Source organism: Panthera onca, chromosome A2, assembly GCF_046562875.1.
Source record: "Panthera onca isolate mPanOnc1 chromosome A2, mPanOnc1 haplotype 2, whole genome shotgun sequence".
In the NCBI taxonomy this organism is placed as follows: Eukaryota; Metazoa; Chordata; class Mammalia; order Carnivora; family Felidae; genus Panthera; species Panthera onca.
Window position 1 is genome coordinate 11,786,717 of NC_138340.1, and position 24,495 is coordinate 11,811,211.

General features: G+C 50.4%; 1 protein-coding gene across 3 annotated transcripts; it reads left to right on the top strand.

The window, feature by feature from the left end:
- Positions 1–3,141: 3,141 nt before the first annotated feature.
- LOC132678306 (cytochrome P450 4F3-like) lies at positions 3,142–20,690 on the top strand. Of its 3 annotated transcripts, none has more exons than XM_078443249.2 (13): positions 3,142–3,212; positions 3,642–3,858; positions 8,214–8,358; positions 9,978–10,031; positions 10,126–10,253; positions 11,699–11,820; positions 12,527–12,797; positions 13,128–13,194; positions 13,384–13,513; positions 19,023–19,156; positions 19,253–19,317; positions 19,503–19,585; positions 19,977–20,690. In XM_078443249.2, the coding sequence occupies exons 2-13, from the start codon at positions 3,661–3,663 to the stop codon at positions 20,152–20,154; spliced, it is 1,575 nt and encodes a 524-aa protein (XP_078299375.1). In that variant the 5' UTR covers positions 3,142–3,212; positions 3,642–3,660; the 3' UTR covers positions 20,155–20,690. The 3 variants fall into 3 exon arrangements, with proteins under 3 accessions (XP_078299375.1, XP_060486474.2, XP_060486475.2); XM_060630491.3 differs by lacking the exon at positions 3,142–3,212 and adding an exon at positions 3,249–3,366; XM_060630492.3 differs by lacking the exon at positions 3,142–3,212 and having other exon boundaries at positions 3,439–3,858; positions 12,653–12,797.
- Positions 20,691–24,495: the final 3,805 nt, after the last annotated feature.

Here is a 24,495-nt window from a genome sequence, read left to right on the forward strand (position 1 = left end):
TTGTACTTTCTCCTATCCTCTCGGCCTGTTTCTGATAGAATGCTTGCAATGCTCTGTGAGGTTTTATCAAGCCCATTTTACAGATGTGAAGACTGAGGCTCAGAGGGGTGACGGGCCGCACCTGAGCCTGGCGACTCACAGTGACTGCCAGCTCTGGTCAGACACACACTTGTCCACTGCCTGACTCTGGGTGCGGGTGGAAGGACCAGCCAGCCTCTGCCTTTCTGTGTGTGGCTCCCCTCCCTCCAACGCTGGCTGGGGGCCATTCCATAAGCCAGGCTTGTGTCATTTGGCAGCTGAGACATTCCTTGTTGGATGAGAAACCACTGGGGACACTCCAACCGCCTCTGACTCAGAGCAGAAAGTCCCCACTTGAGGCTTCCTGCCTCCCACACTGCGTCTCTTGCTTCCTTTCTGCTTCCTGTCACCCGATCCAGGATGTGAGGAGTCCTGGATGGATGGATCCTGTCCTTCCACGGCCACAGAGGCCTGTTGGGCTTTGAGTCCTTGGATGTAGTGGAGCAGTCTTCAATACCTGCTTCTGGACTGAATATCGGAACAAATTTTGCCACCTTGGCTGGCTCCTTGAAGGGCGTGTCAACTGCAGTCACAGTGTGGGTGTCGATGGAATCAAGCCATACTCACTTGTGCCCACTGCTGGGCATATTACCCCATGACTGTGGGGCCCTTTCAACAACACTTCCCACTCCCCCTCTTCATTCAGGACCCGCTCAAAGGTCACCTCCCCCTGGAAGCCCTCATGTCACAATCACTGTCTGATACATTCTTTATCATTTGTTCAGTCGAACAACATATGAACTGTCTCCCCACTAGATATGAACCCTTTGACAGCAGGGATGACGTCTGCCCTGCTCACTGCTGCATCCCTAGCATCTAGAATAGTGCCTGGCACACAGTAGGTGCTCAATAGACACAATAAGCAAGGAGATTTTCCTCCTTGCTCGACGAATGAAAAAACCGAGGGACAGACTGGCTAAGTTTCCTAGGAGGTACATTGCTGAGCCTGACTTGGGTCTCTTACAGCAGTGCGCCTCAAACTTTGACGTACACGTGGTGAAAACATGAATTGTGATTCAGCTGGTATCCCCATGATCTATTGCTGTATAACAAACAGTCCCCCAAACTTGGCGGCTTAAAGCAAGGACCACTTCATCTTGTGACGCCGCATGGTGACCGGGCTCAGCCAGCTGGTTCCGCACCGTCATCTGGGCCTGAGCTCATCTGGAGGCCCACCTGGGCTGGAATGTCCAAATGGCTCCTTCCTGTGGCTGGCAGTTGTTGCTAGCAGTTTGCTGGGAAATCAGCTGGGGCTGTCGATCGGAGGTGCCTAAGAGTGGGGTCCTTCCGTGTGGATTGGGCTTCCTTGCAGCATGGCAGCCTGGTTCTGAGGGGATGCGTTCTTTTTTTTTTTTTTTTTTTTTAATTTTTTTTTAACGTTTATTTATTTTTGAGACAGCGAGAGACAGAGCATGAACAGGGGAAGGTCAGAGAGAGAGGGAGACACAGAATCCGAAGCAGGCTCCAGGCTCTGTGCTGTCAGCACAGAGCCCGACGCGGGGCTCAAACTCACACACCGCGAGATCACGACCTGAGCCGAAGTCGGCCGCTTAACCGACTGAGCCACCCAGGCGCCCCATGAGGGGATGCGTTCTAAGAGCAAACGTCGGTGTGGGCTGCTGGCCCTGTTTCTGGCCCATAACTGGCAGGGCCCAGCCTCTCCCACACGCTACTGGTTAAGTAGTCCCAGGCCAGGCGAGATTCAAGGAGACGGGACCTAAGTCCCTCCCCTTACTGGGGACAATAGCAAAGCAATTACAGCCATGTCATTGTGGGTCTGGGTTCGAGCCTGAGATCCTGGAGGGGTCCAAGATGTTGCTGGTAACGCCAATACTGAGGGTCTAAGGAGTACATTCTGACTGGTCAGTTCTTAGGGCTCATGGCTACGAAAGTCCCTTTCTTCCCTGAGTAGTTAATGAGCACCTACTGTGTGCCAGGATTCACCTTCCCCTGTGCTGTCACGTTGAATTACTTTGCTGTGTGGCTCGAGGGAATTTCTCTGGACCTTTATTTCCTCCTCTATCCTCCTGCTTCTCCCCAGAACTATGTGGCCCTGGCCCTGGCCCTCCTCTGGATGGAATGTTAGCAAGTAGATTCATGGATCCAGTGCAGCAGAGGAGGAGGGAACTCTAGGACAGTCACCGGCAGCTGGACCAGGTAGGGCTGGAAGGAATGTGTGGGTCAGGGACAGGAAATGCACATCCTGTCATTGCAGGAGGAATGTCCCTTCTAATCCTCTTGCTCAGCAGGCCCATCCTTCAAACTCACCCTCACCTTGGGATTTGACATGGGGAGACCTGGTTAGGTCGGGGGCGGGGGATTCCTCACTCCGGAATCAGGACAGGATCTGAGCAAGAGGAGTCCTCTCTCAGGCCCTCATCTGACATCCCATTTCCCAGATGGCAAGACTGAGCCCAGAGAGAGCCGGGAAGGGACAGAACTGCGTACAGGGTCTCCCAGCTCTGTCTGGGCCCCCTGCAGACTTACCCCCTCGCCTCCAGGTGCCTTCTTCCCACTGGGCCCTTTACCCCCTGAGTCTGATGCAAGTAACCTCCAGCCAGAAGGGCTTCTTTGTTCCTGCCCCCAGCAGTTTTGTGTCAGCCCAGGCCCTAGGCTGCTTGGAGGCAGGACTTGAACTCCTGCCAGGCTGTGCAGCCCGGAGGCCCGAGGCTTCCTGATTCTGCGCTGGGAAATGGTGCATGCCTCTGACCTCCCTCGTACGTGGAGAGGAGCCCCAGAGATGTTTTGGGACTAGGCTTGGCCGGACTGTGCCCCCATGGCACCTGAACTGTCATGTTCAAGCTTTCCCCTGCTTCACCCTGCTGGCCTTGAAAGAACAGGGGTGGCTGTTAGCTTGCCCATCCCTGCAACTCCCCACCCATGTGGGAGGTGCTGAGTTCTGAGGATCCACGCCCATACCATGTGACCCTGGACTTGTTCCTCTCTGTGTCCAGCTGGCTCGGTCTTCAGGTCTTGGGCGGCTGCCACGTGGGGAGGAGGCAGACTGGTGTGCCAGCATTGGCTGACCCAGACAAGCCCAGCCTCCCCTGGTTAGGAGGTCAGGGGCCAGGAACAAAGACATGCCAGGAGGAGGACAGAGGAGCTTGGGTGGAATAAGTCCGTCCAGACAAAAGGTGACAGGCTGGGGTTGGCAAAGCTGGATGTTCTGGTCTGGGGTGGGGAGGTGCACTGCCCCAGGCAGAAGTGGCTCCTGGGATCCAGCTGGCTGGTGGGTGATGATTTCCTTGTAACTGGAGCTCCTGGCAACCTCCCACCAATTCTGTTTGGGTATTTCTTCATCAGTCTCCCTCCCTCCCTTCTCTCTCTCTCTCTCTCTCTCTCTCTCTCTCTCTCTCTCTCTGTCCTTCTTCTCCCTCCTCCATCCCAATCTCTCTGACTCACTCTGCCTCTCCTCTGGAATTCCCTAGATTCTCTTCCCTTCTCTGAGCCACTGTTTGCCCACACCCACCATCCCTGCCCCTCCCCGTCCCTGTCCCTCCCAATCTGGGCCCTCTCCCTCTGTGAGCTGTGCTGCTCACCTTCCGCCCTTGTCTTCACCTCAGGACAATCTCTGCCCCCAGGATGCCGCAGCTGAGCTTGTCCTGGCTGGGACTCGGGCAGGTGGCAGCCTCCGCATGGCTGCTCCTGCTGCTGGTGGGGGCCTCCTGGCTCTTGGCCGGCGTCCTGGCCTGGAGCTACAGCTTTTATGACACCTGCTGCCGCCTCCGGTGTTTCCCGCAGCCCCCGAAGCAGAGCTGGTTTTGGGGTCACCTGGGACTGGTGAGTGTGGGTGGCAGGACGGGCCTGGGGCATTGGGGTGGATGCACTTTCCCAGGGGTGGGGAATGGGGACCTGGGGTGGGGCTGGGGTCTGGGACAGCAGAGAAGGGCTGCAAAGAGCCAAGTTCCCCTGTGTCCCCACAATCTTGCCAGGGGCCACCGCGCAGGGTCCGCTCCCTGCCTGGCCCATGTTTGCTGGCCTCAGGCAAACACATCGCCTCTCTGGGCTTTGGCTTCCCCACAGGAATCAGTTCTGACCTCTGCTCCCCTCTCCTGCCATGGGCTGCTGCTGGGCTGGAGGAGAGGGGTGGGCTGTGTGCCCTTTTCTTCTGCCTCCTTTTTGTGATCTTGCCTTTCACTCCCAAGATACATCAACGGGCCCCATTGCCCAACTGGGATAAAAGTTGACCACTTCCCCTTTCAGAAGGAATCACCCTGGCCTTGACCTTCGTGACCAAACCTATTTCACTCAGTGCCTGCATCTCGTCAGCCCGTCTTCACCCACTCCTGCCTGGTTCCCACCCCTGTCATGTTTCCAGGACATGACCATGACCTCATCACCCCCCGGAAGCAATCTGGCCCTGCTGACCACCGCAGCTGCCCAGAACTTGCTTGTCTTCTGGGTTCTCGCACACCACCCGGCCCTGGTCTCCACTTGGCTCTTCCTCACCCCACCTTTCCATGCGGGCAAACTTCAGGGTCCTAACCCACCCGTCCTATTCTCTGGCTCCCCAGGCCATTGCCTCACCTGGAGGGGGGGGGGCTCTGACTCCCAAGGGGGCCATCAACTCCCACCACAAATGAATTATAAGCTTCCAGCTCTCCAGCCCCAGTCTCCCCTGTGGTCCTTTCTGTCTCTAACCCTGGAGAGGTTTTTCTGAAATTTCACTTCTGTTAACACCACTACTCAGCTGAAAACCATTCTGTAAGACTGATCATCATTCTAGAGAGAGACCACGTGTTGCCTGGCCAGGCTCTGCTGCCCTCCTGGCCCCGTGCACACCCTGGACCCTCCAAGCTCCTGCTTTCTCGCCTCCACGACCCAAACCCTTCCTACCTCAGGCCCTTTGCTTGTGCTGCTCCTTTGCTTGGAAGGGCTTCCCTTCCTGCAGCCACTGGGTCGATCCCTCCTTTTCTGGTTGCATTTTCAGCTCAGGTGTAATTTCTACGAGCCTCCCTTGACTTCCCCCCCTAGACCTTGACCTCTGACTTGGTCCTGCTCACACTCAAACAGTTAACTGTCCAGTTATTTATTATCTCTCTTTTTCTCTCTCTCACTAGACAGTGGCACTGGGGATAGATTGATATCTATATTGCCCGGCTCAGGAGCTGACATACAGTTGGCACTTAATAACTGCTTGATAATGGCATGGTGGAGGCCTTGTTCTAGGTTTGGATGAACTTACCATCACCTCCCTTGGTCATCCAATGCCAAAGTGACAGGGGCCAGCTCCACCCTGCCCTCCTACAAACCAGCTCATTACACAACAGGATGTCCTAAGCTTGTCCTGAATGTTACCTGATATTCTGGGTGTTGGCAATTTCTCAGCAAGTTATGGAGGTAGCAGGAATGTTATAAAATTACAGTTCCTACACCTCCTATGAGGGCTTGGCCATGGAGGCTGGTCTTGGTCACTCTTCTCTCCTCCAGTCCCTCTTGCTGTGTGACCTCAGCTGAGTCACTCTCCCTCTCTGGGCCAATCTCCTCAAATGCCTCAGGGTTCTTAGGGAGCAGGGAACAGTCACTAAAGTGAAAATGACTTGTATTCACCTGTCTGGAGCACCTGGAAGTATTTGTCAGGCCGGGATGGGGCTTCCCGTGGGACTGGAGAGGATGCCTCACTGGGAGGCAAGCCCCCCTCCTTTTCCTTTTGGGGGACGCGGCCTGGGTTTCTCCATTTGTAAAAGGTATGGCTGATGGGGGAGTCCATAGGTTCAGGGTATAGGTTCATAGATAGTCCATAGGTTCATAGGTAGAGGTAGATAGATAGACAGACAGATGGGATGCACCATGCAAGCTGGCGCGCAGAAGAGGACGTAGGTGGGAGCTGCCCTCCTGACTGATGGGCAGAGCTCACACCTGTGTCCTGGGGTCTGTCAGAGCTGGAAGGTCTGCACACCTTCACCATCTGGGGAGCGGGGCGGCGGGGGGGGGCTGTGTGGACTGGCCAGGACATGACAGGACATGGGAAGGAGCCCCAGTACAAAACGTGAGGCCACCCTGCTGTTCCCGTGGGCACCTCCTTGAGATTGGAACGACTCCCAGGAGAAGAAAGATCTGACTTCTCAAGCCAAGATCGGCCTCTCTGGGGGCAGGGAGCATGTCTTCTCCCTGTGTCCTGGGAGGGACCCTTGGGAGATGGAGAGTCTTCTGGGATCCCTCTGTCCCCATGGGAAGGAGCAGGAAGAAACAGAGATCCCCTCCATCTATGCAGAGTCTGGACACACTGACCACTGCAGAGGTTGCAGGGGAACTTGCCGTGGCTCCTTCTGTGGAGGTGATGGCCCCTGTCTTGCTTGTAGGTCCACCCCACAGAGCAGGGCTTGAGGGTGTTAATTCAGCTGGTGGCTGCCTACTCGCAGGGTTTATGATCTGCTTGGGCTCCCATCATTTCTTGCCACCGTGGCATTGCCTGCTCTGTCATCATGCCACAGGTACCCATCTGGAATATGTGGCCATGGGCACTGTGGCAGCATCTGAGGGCCACATACCCCTCCCTGCCAGGCTTCTGTGAGGTCCCTGTGGATTCCAAGGTCCTTTCTGCTCTTGGGCGACCTTGGTCATTGCTTTCTTCTGGACACTGCTTCAGGAGTGTCCTTGGGGAGGCTCAGTCCCAGGTAATGTCTTGGGGGAACCCCAATCTTGGGGATGTAGAACTAGAGACACCCTCAATCCTGTGTGGTCAGAGTGGGTCTGACGGAGAGACAGGGGTAAGGGGAACTCAGAGGGGAAGCAAGGCATCTGCTGTTTGGGTAGGCTGGAAGGCTTCTTAGAGAAGGAGTTGTTGGAAGGGGGTCTGGTCTGATGGGTAGGAATTTTTTAAGAAAAGAAGAGAAAGTATATACTGTGGAGAGGAATAGCCCACTCAAAGGCCTGGCGGGGACAGAGCAAACACCTGTTTTTTTTAAAGTTTATTTATTTATTTTTAGAGAGAGAGAGAGAGAGAGAGAGAGAGAGAACACGCATGAGTGGGGGAGGGGCAGAGGGAGAGAGTGGGAGAGAGAATCCCAAGCAGGCTCCACACTGTCAGTGCAGCTCTTGAACTCAGGAACCATGAGATCATGACCCATGCCAAAATCAAGAGTCAGATGCTTAACCAACTGAGCCACCCCACTGCCCTGTGAGCACCGGGGTTTTGAGCAACCATGAGGTGAGTGCATAAAGAGCAATGCTGGTGAGAGGCAGGGAGAAGGTGGAGGGGACAGCAGAGCCAGCGGGGCTGCAGGACTGTGTGGGGGCAGGGGGTTTATTCTGAGGGTTCTGGGGAGCCATGGAGGGTGTGCAGGTTAGGAGACACAGCCATGGGGAGTGGGAGAGATAGAGAGAGAAATAGAGGTGAAGAAAGAGAGAGATACAGAGAAAAAGCGAGGGAGTCAGAGAGGACATACAGAGAATGTAAAAGAAACATACACAAACACATATCATCTATCATCTACCCATCCATCTCTCATCTCTTTCCTTTCTCTCTTCATCCATCCACCCATGCATGCATGCATGCATGCATCCATATGTCTGTCCATCCATCCACCCATCCATCCAAGCGTCCATCCATCCATGCATCTATGCATCCATCCATCCATCTGTTCGTCCATGCATGCATGCATCCATCTATCCATCCATCCATGCGTGCGTCCATCCATCGGTCTGTCCATCCATGCATCCATGCATCCATCTATCTGTCTGTCTGTCCATCTGTCCATGCATGCATACAACCATCTTCCCATTTATCTGTCATCCCTCTTCTCTCTGTCTCTCTCACTCTCTCTCTCTCTCTCTATGTATCTATCTCTCTATCATCTATCTATCTCTATCTATCTCTCTATCTCTATCTATCTATCTATCTATCTCTCATCTATCTATCATCATCATGTAGCTCTCCATCATCTAGCTATTATCATCTGGCTGTCTATCACCTACCTAAAGAAACAGATGAAGATTGTGAGAGTGAAGGGAGAGGGAGAGGCACATAGATAGACACACAAAAAGAGACAAACAGACAAACATGGGAAGCTGACTTAGTGAGATGTAGAGTTGTAGACTAATAATGCAGGCAGAAGGGGGGATGCAGTGGGAAGTTGTAAGCTTCTGGGGCTGCTGCCTGACCTGGTCTTCCTCCTCCACCCTGCCATCCCCAGGTAAAGAGCAATGAAGAAGGCTTGAGGTTCATGGAGAGTCTGAGCCACAGCTTCCGTGATGTTCACCTCTGGTGGATGGGGCCCTTCTACCCACTTCTGCGGTTCGTCCACCCCAAGTTCATTGCCCCCCTGCTCCAGGCCCCAGGTATCTCTCCCAGGAGCACCCGACCCAGCCACTCCTTTGTCCTTGTTCCCAGTTCTTCGCACCTCTGGACAGACCAGGTTGAGCGGGAAAGTGGGTAGTATTGATGGAGACCTGCCATTAACCTGCTGGGCGACTCTGGGCAGGTCCCTGGCTCTCTCTGGTTTCCAGTCGTTTTCGGTTTTGAGTGGTGGAAATTCAGCAATGTTGGTCTAAGAGAAGAAAGGGAATCTATTGACTGAAAAGCTGAAGGAATGTTGTCTTCAGGCATGGTTGGATCCAGTCTTCAAACAGTGCCATTGGGAATCTGTCTTTATCTTGAGGTTCGGTGTTCCTTGGTGACAGCTTCACTCTCATGCTGACAAAGATGAGTCTAAGAAGGTCAACCCCCATGGAAATGTGAGCTCATTCTCTGCAGACCCAGAGATAGTTGCAGGATTCTCTTAAATTGGCCTGGCTTGGGTCACAGGGACCAATTCTTCCTCTAGTCATGGCAACTTGATTGTTAAGGGTTAGGGTCATATGTGCAGCTCTGGAACGGAGGATGGAGTGGCATGGCCACCCTCCCTAGCTACTTGGACTGAAGGAGGAAGAGGAGCGAGGTGTCGGTTCCAGAAGGGGATGGACAGGCAGATACCACAGATGTCCATTCGCTGGCATCTCTGCTATGGGGGCATTTCCTGGGTGAGGAAACGGAGGCTCAAGGAGGCTTAATAACTTCTCAAGGTCACATAGCATGCCAAAGCCTTTCTCTTACTTCTTCTGTGTGTTCTTGGCTGCCCTAACTGCCTCTGGTAGGAGGGACCTTTAGTTGGAAGGGGATTTGGGGTAGGGAGATGGCCAGACTGTTGTGGGGGAAGATCCACAGAGTGTTGTGGGGAGCTGGTCTAGAGGCACGAGGGAGCAGTGGCAGCTCTTTGTGGTGGGGGGAGCTCAGCATCTGAGGGTGGCAACATTGTTTGGTCTCTTAAGGACAGAGGAGCCCCTGAGCCTAAGCACTTAATGATAACTATGGGATGGAAGAGAATCCTGAGAAAGGCTAGGTCACACCTGGGCCATGTCTGGGACATTAGTGGGACCATATTTAAGTCCTGCCAGGGACCGTCTATGAGACACACTGAGGTCGTGTCAGATTGTCTTTGGGTCCATTCAGAGGATGGCCTGCTGCATGAGGCCAGTGTGTGTTATGCATGTTGTTTCGTGTCAGGGTACGTTACCATGTGTTGGGGCCATGTCAGAAGTCCCAGGAGATGTCAGAGGGTTCTGGGACAGGTGTGATGTCCTAGGTCCCTGTAAAGGCATTTTGTGGAGTGCTGATTTGTGCTTGGGTGTTTCGAACATGTCGGACCGGCAAGGAGCCATGTCAAGGCATGTTGGGTGTGTTGTGCCATATTTTCGGGAGCATCTAAGTACTTAGGGGTAGGTCCATGGGCTCTGCCTTTGCTCTGCTCTGTGCTGCAGCCTGGTTTTGTCCCCCCTCACCTCCCCAGTCTGCCCTATAGAATTCCCACTATGGTGGTTGGAGGGGGTATGCATTCCCCTGGCTCGATCCTCCACCCCCCAACCCAAAGCCCATCCCTGCCTCTTCTCTATGGCCCCTGATGATCTGTCTCTCATGCCAGCCACCGTCGTGCCCAGGGACAAGTTTTTCTACAGCTTTCTGAGGCCCTGGCTGGGTGAGTAACTGTTAGGTGAAGGAGGTTGGGGACAACCTTGGGGTCTCAGGGGAAAGCACTGCCCTTGCCTACTCCTCGTGGCTGCCTCTACTAGGGGATGGGCTCCTGCTGACTGCTGGTGACAAGTGGAGCCACCACCGTCGTTTGCTGACACCTGCCTTCCACTTTGAAATCTTGAAATCCTATGTGAAGATTTTCAACAAAAGTGCAGACATCATGCATGTGAGTTGAAACCCAGGGTCCCGGCTGGAGGCTTGGGAAAAGGGGAGTGGCCTGGAGTCCTGGCTTTGCTAGATGACTTTCGGGCCATTCTATTTCTTCTCCAAGCATCAGTTTCCCCATGTGTCAGATGGGGATTATAAGCCCTTCTTAAAGAGTGGTCAAGATGATGTAATGGAATCATGGTCCTGGCACATTGTAGGTGCTCGGAAGGTGTTAGCTTCTAATCCGCCTCACTGAAACTCTGTGAAACTTGAGACACTAATGATGAAGATTGTCTAGTAGCTCTTTCTTCACTGAACTGCACCTTAAAACTCATGAGGTTGAAAGAATTTGTGTTTTATTGCTCGCAAGATGATGAGTCAGGGGAATAGTTCTTATTTTGGCTGGAATCACTCACGTGTCTGTGGCCATGGCTGGGTTTGGGAGACAGCTCTGCTTTTCCAGGCTCAGCTCTGCCACACATTTGGGGCTTGGCTAATGGTTGGCTAGTCTAGGATGGCCTTGGTGGGACAACCAGACTCCTGCATTTGTCCCTCATCTTCCAGTAGGCTAGACTTGATCGCATGGTAGACCATGGGCTCGAAGAGAACAAGCAGAAACATGCAGTACCTCTTCAAGCCTAGTTTCAGAACAGGCAACCAGGACCTCCACCTTCTTCTGTTGGCGGAAGCAAGTCCCACATCCAGCTCCAAATCAAGAGCTGGAGAAAGAGGTTTTACCTCCTAATGGAAGATCTGCCAAACCTCATTGCAAAGGGTGAAGGTAGAGGGAGGGATGAAGAAATGGAGACATTTTTGCAGCAGTCGCCTACCTCTATGATAATGACGAAGATGAGGGTGATAGGTAATGATTACTTAGCTCTTGGTGTATATCAGGAACCATGAGATCATGACCTGAGCCCAAGTTGCACACGTACCCGACTGAGCCTCCCCACTGCCCCTCATGCACCAGTTCTATTGCACATGTTGTCTTATTTAATTTCCATAACCATATAAGGCAGAGATGATGATTATTGTCTCATTACAGGTGATGAAACTGAGGCTCAGAGAGGTTAGGGAGCATGCTCCCGTTCACACAGCTAGCAAGTGAGCTAATAAATGGAGTTGGGATTCCAACCTGGTTTGTCTGACAACAGAGCAAGTCATCTTAACTGTTACTGAAGCTTTGACAGGTGGAGTCCAACGGGCAGCAGTGAGTTGACCAAGGGCACACAGGGGTGTAGGAAGCAGAGCCAGGATTTGAACTCAGGTCTCCTGACCCCCAGCCATTGGGTCTTAATAGTAAGAGTTTCTATTCCCACCCAAGCCTGGTCCTCCCTGGAGATGGGTGCCTGGGGTGGAGGACCAGGAGCCTGGGTTTTGGGGAGTCCATCCTGGTGATTGGGACTGAGGGTGAGCTCAGGGGAGGTAGGTCCCAGCCCCAGATTTGCCCCTTTCTCTGTCCAGGCCAAGTGGAAGCGCCTAGTCTCAGAGGGCAGCACCCGATTGGACATGTTTGAGCACATCAGCCTCATGACCCTGGACAGTCTGCAGAAATGTGTCTTCAGTTTTGACAGCAATTGCCAGGAGTGAGTGCTTGCTCAGGACCTGGGAACATGAACTGTAGACCCAAGGGAGTAGATGGAGAAGGGAGGGCTGGCCAGGGTGATCAGAAGGGACTTCCTGGAGGAGATGGATCAGAGTGAGACAAAGAAGGACAAGGAAGGGAAAGAGAAAGGTAAGGTTTCAGGTAAGCAAAAATGCTTGATAAAGGCCAACAGGACTAGGATGAATAAAGCATGTGCCACCTTGGGAATGAGATTGGAGGGTTGGCAGGGGGGCTAATCTTAAGGATATTCAAAAGTGAAGCAAAGGGGTCTGAGCTTTATCCTTAGGTTTCCAGGGATGGAAGGTGGAAGGTGTTTGAGCAGATGAAGGCCGTGGTCAAAGCTGGTCTTGGACATCGGACTCTAGAGAGGACCAACTGTCACCTAGACACAGAATTTGAGGAGGAGGCAGCTTGAATGTGGTGGCGAAAATGGGGCAGATTTGGGGGAAATTAAGGAGGAATGGGCAGGGGCAGATACTGTGTAGGACAGAAGAGAGATGAGTTGATACCCAAGGTCTTCCCAGGGTCTGGGCCATGATTCCATTTACAGAGATGGCAGGTGGAGAGAGAAGCATGTCTGGAGGACACTCTGTTTTGCAGGGACATGCTTCTGAGGTTGTGGTTGGAAGGCACTCCAAGGGCCTCATGTGGGTTAAGGAGCTGTTCTCTATGGCCTGACCCTTCAGGAGCCCCAGTGAATATATTGCTGCCATCTTGGAGCTCAGTGCCCTTGTGGTGAAACGGCAGAGGCAGATCTTCCTGCACCCGGACTTGCTGTACTACCTCACCCCTGATGGGCGGCGCTTCCGCAGGGCTTGTGACCTGGTGCACAACTTCACAGATGCCATCATCCAGGAGCGGCGCTGCTCCCTCATTACTGAGGTCTCCCATGACTTCCTCAAGGCCAAGGCTAAGGCCAAGACTTTGGACTTCATTGATGTGCTCCTGCTGGCCAAGGTGGGCTTCCCTGGAATCAGAATTCAAGAGTTAGAATGGACCTTGACTCCAAATGTCAGATGGGAGAACTTGGACTTGACCCAGCGGGTACTGAGGAGCCACAGAAGGTGCTTGAGGAAGGGAAAGACAGGTCAGGGATATGTTCTAGACATGACTTTGTAGAAGGCTGCTTGGGAGAAGAAAGCTGGAGACAGGGAGACCTGTGGGATAGGACTCTAGAGATGATGAGGGACGAATCCTGCTTTGGTGATGGAACCTGAGGGACTGTTTCAGGCGAGACTCAAGTGCCCTCCGAGCCGGTGTGATTCAGGAGGTTGTGCCTTTCTGCAGGATGAAGATGGGAAGGAACTGTCCCATGAGGATATCCGAGCTGAAGCTGACACCTTCATGTTTGGGGGTAAGCATCCCAGTGTGGGACTGCAGGGGGTAGGAGTCTGTCCAATCCCAGGGACTTGGCAGGTGGGCCCTGGACCACCCCATCCCACCCCATCTTCCCCATCCTCCCTGAGGGCCCTAACGAAGGGCGCCGTCCGCCCTCTGGTGCTGAACAAGCCCACAGACCCAAGCCTGTCTGGCTGCCTCTCAGGCCATGACACCACGGCCAGTGGTCTCTCCTGGGTCCTGTACAACCTTGCGAAGCACCCAGAGTATCAGGAGCGCTGTCGGCAGGAGGTGCAAGAGCTCCTGAGGGACCGTGAGCCTAAAGAGATTGAATGGTGAGTGCAGGTCCTCGTGTCCTGTTCTGGAACCCTTCTCATTGGCTCTGCTCCCCTGCTGGGGAAGGGGAAAGAACTTTTTGTTGATTGTGTCATTATTGCTTAAAGAGACTAGGAGCAGAACCCAGAGGCAAGGGTATGGTACCCAGCCTGGAGAGCAGGGGAAAGCAGGCTTATGCAACAGAAAGATTGGAGTGTCCACATTTATTGCCCTGCTTGCTTGCTATGTGACTTGAATAAAACCAATTCCCTTTTCTGAATACCACTTTTCTCCTCTGTAAATGGGGGCGGGACAGGTCAGGGAATCTCTCCTCCAAGGGCTGCTTGGAGAACCGTGACAATGTGTGTAGAACAGATGCCATCCAGCGTGTGTTGAGTAAATGAACTTCTCTCCCTTGCTTTTCTGCCTGAAGTTGCACATTTCCCCCAAAGACCCTTACTCTTAATTTTTGCTTTTATATCTAGTTCCCACCTACTATTTATTCCAGGGATTCACAAGTGGTCCTTGAGGGTAAAACAGTTACCCATTGCTTGGTTCAGTAAACATGTCTACACTGCCGGCCCTTCTCAACTCCATGTCCAGTCCCATTCAAGTCCTACTTGGTCAAGGCTGGATCATGGAGGAAAGAAGGGGGTGAGGCTGGGTAGCAAAGAAGCAAATATGAATTCAGCCCTCTGGGAATGGGTAGTGGACAGTGCTCCAAGCCTTATGGACAGCTTGTGCAAAGGCCCTGATGGAGGCATGCAGCGGTGGGCCTGGTGTGTTTGGGAGGAAGTAAACGTGGCTGGATCCTTGTGAAATTTACAGTGTGATTCATCTGAGAGGCTCCCAGTGAGGCTGGAGCTGGTAGTTGGTAATGGAAGCCCTTCTTGGTCTGCTTTGGAAACCATGTGAAGATTTTCCAAAGGTGTCAGTTCAAGTCGTCTGGGAAGCCAGTATTGGATAAAAGAGAAAAGTGCACAGGGATACTGCTCTCAGGGAGGGAGTCTCACATTGGGCAGAAGTGATCAGAAAGTAGGGGCCCACTATGCTCTCTCAGTGGCTGGGACCTGCCCAAGAAAGTGTGGCCTTGGCTTGAATGCTGCTGCAGAGCCCAGAGACCCTCTAACTGGAGGCTGTCAGCCGACTGCACTCCTTGGAGCTGGACATCAAGTTCTTTCTTGAAGGGAGATTCGTGACTAATATAGGAAGGCAGTGGGGAGCCATGGGAGATGTTTGAGCAGGGGAGAGACAAGTCAGATATTCGAATTAAACATACCTGCAAACTGGAGGAGATGAGGTGGAGCCTGGGGGTCCTAGAGAGATTTGGGGCCAAGGGCTGAAGGATGGGGAGGAGATGTTGGACTGAACACTTCAGTCCTTCAACTTCAAGGACTTCAAGGTAGTGCCTTCAACTTCAAGGCTGGGCTCAGTACGGCAGTCGTGTGAAGTGGAGAAGTGTTTTTGTGTGTCTCTCAACTTCAAACACTTAGTGCACTTGGTACCAATTCAAATGGTGTGAAATGCTTTACAATGGATATAATAAGCCTTTGCCTTTTTTCAGTCTCGGTTCTATTGAGATATAGTTGACATAAAATACTGTGTATACAACACAAGGTATACACCACGAGGGTTTGATATACGTATATATTGCAAAATGAGCACAGGGTTAAATACTTTCCTTACCTCACACAAGCCTCTGCCTTATCCATCACCCCAATCCCATCCCCACCTTTGATGACCTCTGGTGTGCTTCCAATGATCATCTCTGCCCACACCTATGTGCCCACAGTCTCTCTCATTTTGTGCATAGTCTTTTCTCTCCACGGCTGAGAGAACACACAGAGCATTCAGGCATGCACACTGACAATATAACTTCAAGATCTTTTCCTTTCCCCTCCAGACGTAAGTTTTGGGAAATTAATTTTGAATTACAAAATCCATAATGGGAAGAAGTCCTTTTTTTTCTTTTCCTTGCACAAAATGCAACACTACGGAGAAGGTTAGGTCCACCTTTGTTGCTGTCCCCCCAAGCCTAATCAATCCCCTGTCTCCTGAGGGGTCTCCAGGGACATCAATTTGTCATGTGTCCTTTCAGACTTTTCAGAAGGTCTTGTAGCTATGTATTTCTGTAGTTATAATGGTTTTATTTTTTTTATTTTTTTTTATTTTTTTTTTAATTTTTTTTCCCAACGTTTTTTATTTATTTTTGGGACAGAGAGAGACAGAGCATGAACGGGGGAGGGGCAGAGAGAGAGGGAGACACAGAATCGGAAACAGGCTCCAGGCTCCGAGCCATCAGCCCAGAGCCTGACGCCGGGCTCGAACTCACGGACCGCGAGATCGTGACCTGGCTGAAGTCGGACGATAATGGTTTTAATAGAAACACACACGCATTTGGTTACTTGTTCTTTTCTCTTTTCTCTCAACAGTTGTTTTAGACTCCTAATTGTAAATCACACACTTTATTCAGCTCACCCCTCTGTTGGGGACGTTTATGTGATGCTTTGCAGTTATGACAGATATTGCTGAATTGCCTTTCAGAACCTCTGTACCGATTTACCCTGCAGTGTTTGATAGGACTAGTGATCTGTATTTCCTCCTTTTGATAACTGTGTAGTATTCCATCATATGGATGTACCATAATTATGTAAACATTCCCCTACAGAGGGTCATTTGTATAGTTTGGAGCCTTATGCTGTAATAAACATGATGTAGCAAACATCCATGTACACACTGATTTTTGCTCCCATGTGAGGATGTCTCTCCAGAACAAGTTTCTGGGTGTGGAATTGCTGAATCAAAGACCATTTGAGTTTTCACAATGTAATCGCTCTTGACAAATCCACTCCTCTAGACAGATTTTGAGAGTGACAATTTTCTCGCATCTTTGCTGACAGTGTGCATAATGAAATTCTAAAACTCTTGCCAATCTGGTAGGTGAATATAATACTTCATTATCCTAATGAATATAACTTTAAGAATGGGTAAAACTGAGCACGATTTTCACATGTTTATGAACCATGCATATTTCTTTTTCTGTGAAGCTTCAATTTGCATAATTTGCCCTTTTTACTTTGAGTTTTTTCTGTTTTTCATTTTAAAATTGATTTGTGAGGACTCTTTACATATAAAGAAAATTAGTTCTTTTTCTGTTATGCAAAAATTCTTTCCTGGATTGACTTTTGACTTTATTTTAGTTTTTGTTCATTTATTTGGAGTCACGTTTATTAACTTTTTTTTATAGCTTCTGTTTTGTTTTTTTTTTTAATGCTTGGAAAGGCCCTTCCCATTCTAATGCTAAACTGTAAAACTTGTTTGTTTTCTTGTAATGGATTTATTTATTAAAAATATTTTGTTTATGGGACACCTGGGTGGCTCAGTTGGTTGGATGTCCGACTCTTGATTTTGGCTCAGGTCATGATCTCGTGATTCATGAATTTGAGCCCCACCTTGGGCTCTGTGCTGACAGCTCAGAGCTTAGAGCCTGCTTCGGATTCTCTGTCTCCCTCTCCCTCTCTGCCCCTTCCCTGCTCATGCTGTCTCTCTCGCTCAAAAAATAAATAAACATTAAAACAAATTTAAAAATTCACAGATATGTGTTATATCACAGATCTGCTGCTGGTTCTTATCTTTCTCAGAAACATAGCACTATGACTTTGTCAGACATACATGGTTCTATGTACATTTAGATTGTTGCTTTGGACTGTCATATGGAAAGTTCCTCTCTAGTGCCTTGGACCTAAATATCCAGGAGGTTTCCATCTCATGACCGCAATGAACCTCTTGGTGTTCATGTCTTTATCTACCTGTCTGAGAATCTCTCCAGGTTCTGTGCTGAGAGCCAACTTGCTGGGTCATGAAACACACATCGCCTTTCCTTGACCATGCCAATGCCTTGCAGAGTGGTGGCTCCTGTCCATACCTTTACTGTCAGTGTGTGGGGTCCCCTCACCCCGGTGCCTCAGCCGGGCTTTACCATCACCCACCTTGTTAATTCTCACCTCGAATACATATGAGGTAACATCCCATTGCTATATAATTTCCATTTCTCTGGTAATCGGCGACTTGGAGCATCTCTTCATGTTTTATTTAGTTATTTCTTTTCAATGGCTATTTATTTAGTTTTGAGAGAGAACACAAGCAGGGGAGGGGCAGAGAGAGAGGGAGACACAGAATCCAAAGCAGGCTTCAGGCTCTGAGCTCTCAGCACAGAGCCCGACGCGGGACTCGAACTCACGGACCTCGAGATCATGATGTAAACCGAAGTCATATGCTCAACCGACTGAGCCACCCAGGAGCCCCATCTCTTCCTGTTTTAAATCTCTGAGTTTGACCTCCCATGAATTTCTAGACCATGTCCTTTGTCTACTCTTTTGAGTCGCCTGCCATCTCTCTTGTTGATTGGTAGGAATTCCTTGTCTATTCAAGATATTCTTCTAGATCAATATATTTATTGCAACTATCTTCTGTGAATCTCTCATCTGAATGTTAATTGTTCCATAGAATGGAGTGCTTTGTTAGACAGAAATCCTTAATTCTGTGCATATTTTTTCTTTTCTTTTTTCTTTTCTTCTTTTCATTCCTTTTCTTTCTTTCTTTCTTTCTTTCTTTCTTCTTTCTTTCCTTTCTTTTCCTTTTCTTTTTTTGTCTTCTGGTTTATGTTTTGGGGTTTTAAGAATTCTTTCCTACTCATCGGTCACAAAGTTGTCTTCTATGTTATATCTTCTTTTACCCTTATTTCTTTACCTTTCACGTGTAAGGGAAGACCCCATCTTATATGTGGAGTGCATGATGATTCAGTCTTTTGGTGTGTGTAGTGGTGAGACTGTGGGGGTGTCTGTGTCTGTGTCTGAACCATTCCTTGTCTGGGGGTTGCGGGGCCTCCTTTACTGGATGCTACGTTTTCACCTATTCACGTACTTGTCTCTGAGCTCTCTATCTTGTTCTGTGGGTCTGTTTTCCTGTTCTTGCAACAGTGCTTTGCTGCCTTTTAATTTAATTTAATTTAATTTAATTTTTTAATTATCACCATACGTTTGTAATGGGTCTTAATATCAGGTGAATGGATTCTCTTTCTTTGGTCTTTTAAATCGACATAGATTTTGAACTTTAAGTTTTTCAAACTGAATAAGATTGCTAAGCTCCAAAAACACCAACTAGATTTTAATTGGGTGCATTGGATACATTAATTAACTTAGGAAGAATCCACACCGTTATATTAGGTATTCAACCTAGGAGGGTGCCTTTTATTTGTTCAAATAACCTGGTAAGTCCAGCAAAGAGATTTTTTTTCCTTTTTAAATAAATTGTATAACTTTAGACTTTCTAACTTTTAAAGGTACTGTGTGAATGTTGGGCTTTGTTCAGAAATACTTAAAAAAAATTTTTTTTTAATATTTATTTTTGAGAGAGAGAGAGAGAACAGGGAGGGGCAGAGAGAGAGAGGGAGACACAGAATCCGGGGAGCAGCTGGAGGTCTGCGGGAGTCTGATTCGATCCCTGGCTAATCGTTGGCGGCTTCCTTAGGGACGACCTGGCCCTGTTGCCTTTCCTGACCATGTGCATCAAGGAGAGTCTGCGGTTGCACCCCCCGGTCACAGTCGTCTCCCGCTGCTGTACCCAGGACGTCGTGCTCCCAGATGGCCGGGTCATCCCCAAAGGTGCCCACAACACCAGGGGGAGGAGCCTCGTGGGCAGGAGGTGGGGCCCATCAGGCAGGGTGAAACCCTTCCTGACTGGCCCCTCCCCTCCCGCAGGTGTTATCTGCCTCGTTAGTATTTTCGGGACCCACCACAATCCATCCGTGTGGCCAGACCCTGAGGTGCTGCCTCCCCCTCCCTCCCCTCCACCCACCCTCATCCTTGGCCACTTCCCTAGCGGGACCTAAGGGAGGGCTCAGGGTTCTGACCTGGCAAATCGCTCCCTCCATGAAAAGCACACCTGTGTCTCCAAAGCCGGCTGTCCTGGGAAACCCCATCCAACAGTCCCACCTCTCTCCGCCCCCAGGTATACAATCCTTTCCGCTTTGACCCAGAAAACATCAAGGAAAGGTCTTCCCTGGCTTTTATTCCCTTCTCCGCGGGGCCCAGGTGAGCGCAGCGGGCATCTGAGGTGGGGATGAGGTGCTGAGGGCAGGGGCCTGGGCCTGAGATCCCAGACGTGGCTGTGGGGGCGGGAAAGGGGGTGTTGAGGATGGTTCTCCTTCTCTCCCCTCCTCCAGAGGTTGGGGGTAAAGGCCTGGGCAGTGCGGGGTGGCTGGGTCCAAGGAGGGCTCCGCGGTGTGCTCAGAGCCCCTTCCCTCTGTCTGGGATTTCAGGGCTGGGATCTGAGCCAAGCTCAGGGACCCCCGTATGGGGGTCCCGGGCACGGTTAGTCCCCTCCGGTATCCCTGCGGGCGGGGCTGGCGGTCCCGGGCCAGGTTCGGGGCGCGACGGGACCTGCTGGGGTCCCTGGCGAGTGAGTGCCCACTGCCGCCCGCAGGAACTGCATCGGGCAGACGTTCGCCCTGACCGAGATAAAGGTGGTCCTGGCGCTCACGCTGCTGCGCTTTCGGGTCCTGCCCGACAAGGAGGAGCCGCGCAGGAAGCCGGAGATCATCTTGCGCGCCGAGGGCGGGCTTTGGCTGCGGGTGGAGCCGCTGAGCGCGGGCCCCCAGTGACCCGCCAGCTCCCCCTGGCTTGGGATCCACCCCGACCCTATACACGCCCCCTGGCGGATTCCCAGGACTAGAGCTGTGTGGTCTCCTCTGCTAGAGCGCCACTGACAGCCAGCAGGGGGCGCTCGGGACCTGCGGGAACGCAGTGGGAGGGCGTGGGCCAGGGCGAGGGGTGGGGTGGAGGGGAGGCTGGTGTGTGAGCGCAAGACCCTGACAGCCTTTCCAGCTGACCACGGCCCCCCACCCCCACCCCCATGCTGATTGCGGGTTCTCCCAGACCCCAATAAGGGCTTTCATCCTGTAGGCAATAGGGAGCCATGGGAGGGGTTTGAGTAGGAGAGGGACCACCGTTAAAGACTGACTGAGGGGCATGTTTGAAGCTCTGGGTCACAGTGGAGAACCCATAGTGGCACTACTCGCTGGCCACTCTGACCTCTGTTCCTATCTAATATACCCAAACTTTTCTTACCCCAGAATCCTTCACTACATTTCCATGGTCACTGTGTTCACTGAAACAAACATAGGTGCTTTCTCCTGTGTGTCTGATCATTGCCATCGTTGTATCGGTTATGTGGTCTGTTGTTTTTGCTAGTTTTCACTGGTAGGGTTAGTGGTCTCGTGTGCCTGTTTATCTTTGCTTGAGTATCCGTTATTATATTTGAAATAACATGTGTAGAATTTGGAGAAGGTAGCTTTCTCTAGGAGGCATTCTTTGAGCCTTGCTGGCCAAGGATGATGTTCAATGGAGTTCAAGGCTTGTGGTGCCAAGATCACTAAGGCAGTTTAAATTCCAGCAGAGGTCACACTTGCAGTCCCCTCTACCGGTGTGTTCTCCCCTTGAGCAGTGTAGCTCCTGGAGGCTTCCACCTATGTAAGGAGGATCTTCTTACAACTTTTCTTTCCCATGTCACTCTAGGCTTTGATTTTTCTCCCCTGGCCGTGAGGCCGTCAAAACAGTTTCACACTTCCCTGACTCTCTCCAGCGCAAAAGTATAATTCATGCTCCTTTAACTCCAGGTTTCTTTTTTCTTTTCCTTTTTTTAATGTTTATTTATTTTTGACAGAGAGAGAGAGAGACAGAGCATGAGTGGGGGAGGGTCAGACAGAGAGGGAGACATAGAATCTGAAACAGGCTCAGGCTCTGAGCTGTCAGCACAGAGCCTGACACGGGGCTCGAACTCACAGACGGTGAGATCATGACCTGAGCCGAAGTCAGATGCTCAACTGACTGAGCCACCCAGGAGCCCCCAGGCTTCTTGTTTCATTTGAGTGGCATCTTTGTTACAATTTTTCCCCACATTTATTCATTGTTGAGAGACAGAGAGAGACAGAGCACAAGCGGGGGACAGGCAGAGAAAGAGGGAGACAGAATCGGAAGCAGGCTCCTGGCTCTGAGCTGTCAGCAGAGCCCGATGCAGGGCTTGAACGCATGAGCTGTGAGATCATGACCTGAGCCGAAGTCAGACGCCCAACTGACTGAGTCACCCAGGTGCCCCTTGAGTGGCATCTTTGTAATTCTTTACTGTCTTTTCAGGTCATTTATGCATTTAAGAAATTGGAAAAGGGGGCACCTGGGTGGCTCAGTTGGTTAGGCGTCCGACTCTTGGTTTTGGCTCAGGTCGTGGTCTCAGTTTCGCGGGTTTGAGGCCTGCATGGGGCTCTGTGCTGGCAGCGTGGAGCCTGCTTGGGATTCTCTCTCTCCCTCTCTCTCTCTCTCTGACCGTCCCCCACTTGCACTGTCTCTGTCTCTCTCAAATAAATCAGTAAACTTAAAAAACAAATGATTGGAAAAGTTTCCAGATATGAGAGTTGTGTTTTTTTAAATTGAAAGGTTAATCCCAATAACCTAGCTTGCCATTAATGGAACACGAAGTTTCAGTTGGAATTTTATCCATTTCATTTTAGTTTGTGTGTGTGTGTGTGTGTGTGTGTGTGAGAGAGAGAGCGAGAGAGCGAGAGAGAGAACCAGTGCAAGTGTGGGAGGGGCAGAGGACCAGGGAAAGAGAGAATCTTAAGCAGGCTTCACATCCAGCTCAGGGCTCAACATGGGGCTCAGTCTCACGACTGTGAGATCATGACTTGAGTCAAAATCAAGGGTAGGACCTTTAACCAACTGAGCCACCCAGGCACCCCTCAGGTGGAATTTTAAATGGTGATGATCCAGTTATCACTCTACTGTTGAATGTATTCAGGGTGATGATTGCCTTTAAGTGTATAGATTTCTGGACCACAAAAGCTCACATCAGGGCTTAAGGGAGGGGACAGCACATCCCCCAGAGATCCTGGAATTTGGGCTACATGGATGTAGCAGGTGACCTTTGAGATTGACTCCCCCAGGGATGTTCCTGATTTAGAGAGAGGGGTACACACTGGATGTTTTGTCAACAGGATGGACTGTGCTGGAGACTGCTCACTGTGTATCCTCATATTCAGTTTTGCCTTCCTATAACCCTTAGTTTTTAGGTTAGGTGCATGGCAGGCTGAAATACAGATTGCATTTGAAAGCTTTTCTTGAAACTAGATTGGCTAAATGACTATACCCTGTCCCATAGGAAAAGTCAAAGAGTACCTGGTAATTCTAGAAGCTCTCCTTAAGGAAAGGTAGACACTCTCTCTGTCCAGTTTCCCCTTTCTTCTTTGCTGCATCTTGGGGTGATGTGGGGACCTGCAGCTGCATCCTGGATCAAGGAGGTAAGACTACTCTTCAAGGAAGGTGGGGCAGATAACTAGATGCAATTAGGTTCAGATGACCCTGGATCCACGGCACCTTGGAGTTTTACTGCCAAGGTCACAATCACAGTCTGCTATTCACTAGCTGTTTGGGTGGGGGGAAATTGTTGGTCTCTCTGAGGCTGAGTTCTGTTACCATACAGTTATAGCCACCTTGTTACACTGATGGAGAGACTGAATAAGCAAACATGTGCAACATCACTCAATCAGTAGGTGGTAAGTACTCTCTTCTTTTTGCATCGCATTCTAACATTTAAAAGGCTGTAGTCACAAAAGTTAAATTTAAGTATTGGGAAATGTGACAATCTTCTGTGAAGAAAATTATCATTAGAAGATCTAGTTAGTTGGGCTTGCAAGCTGGTGCAGCTGCACTGGAAAACAGTATGGAGGTTCCTCAAAAAACCAAAAATAGAACTACCGTACAACCCAGCAATTGCACTACCGGGTATTTATGTAAGGGATGCAGGTGTGCTATGTCAAAGGGGCGCATGCACCCCAATGTTTATAGCAGCGCTATCGACAATAGCCAAAGTATGGAAAGAGCCCACATGTCCATTGATGGATGAATGGATAGAGAAGATGTGGTATATATATGTATATATACACAATGGAGTATTACTCAGCAATCAAAAAGAATGAAATCTTGCCATTTGCAACTACGTGGATGGAAGTATTATGCTAAGTGAAATTAATCAGTCGGAGAAAGACAAATATCATATGACTTCACTCATATGAGGACTTTAAGAGACAAAACAGGTGAACATAAGGGAGGGGAAACAAAAATAATATAAAAACAGGGAGGGGGACAAAACAGAAGAGACTCTTAAATAGGGAGAACAAACTGAGGGTTACTGGAGGGGTTGTGGGAGGGGGGATGGGCTAAATGGGTAAGGGGCACTAAGGAATCTACTCCTGAAATCATTGTCGCACCATATGCTAACTAATTTGGATGTAAATTATAAAAAAATTACAATAACGAATGTTTAAATCAAAAGAAAAAGAAAAGAAGAAGATCCAGTTAGTTGTGAATATCCCTAGTTACCTCTGAGTAACTTCAGGGGCCTTTGATGCCAAGCTGGCCTTGAAGCTAGGAACTAAAAAAAAAAAAAAAAAAATCCGTCTAAAGAGGCATGATCCGGACTTCATTTTTGCTTACGTGTTTCAAGAAGTGGAGGTCACGAGGGCCCCAAGAGAGAAAAGAAGGTGGGGGTGGGGGATGGGAGTGGAAGGGCCTCCTTCAGCACCTGGGACAGCGGCCGCTCCCGGACTCCCTCCTCTCAGGCTGTAGGAGTACCTGCCCTGGGCTACTGAGTCCAGGGCCTCAAAACCTTTCTGGGCCCACAGATGGGGGGGCCCAGGAGGCCTAGTGACTGCAAGATAAGAAAGGAACATTGCAACCTTAAATGAATAAATATTTAGTATATTCTAAGCTGAAAATAACATGTTTTTCTTGCCGAGTTCTTAACTAAAATTACTTTTCCTATTGGGGTGCTTGAGTGGCTCAGTGGGTTAAGCGTCCAACTCTTGGTTTCTGCTTAGGTCATGATTTCAAGTTTCGTGGGTTCGAGCCCCATGTTGGGCTCTGCACTGACAGCGCGGAGCCTGCTTGGGATT

Bases quoted from the DNA above. Each gene is read 5' to 3' on its own strand.
- LOC132678306 (XM_078443249.2), top strand. From the start codon at position 3,661: ATGCCGCAGCTGAGCTTGTCCTGGCTGGGACTCGGGCAGGTGGCAGCC. The intron at 13,195-13,383 runs GTAAGCATCCCA...GCTGCCTCTCAG, and splicing joins TGACACCTTCATGTTTGGGG to GCCATGACACCACGGCCAGT. The intron at 19,318-19,502 runs GTGCTGCCTCCC...CTCCGCCCCCAG, and splicing joins CCGTGTGGCCAGACCCTGAG to GTATACAATCCTTTCCGCTT.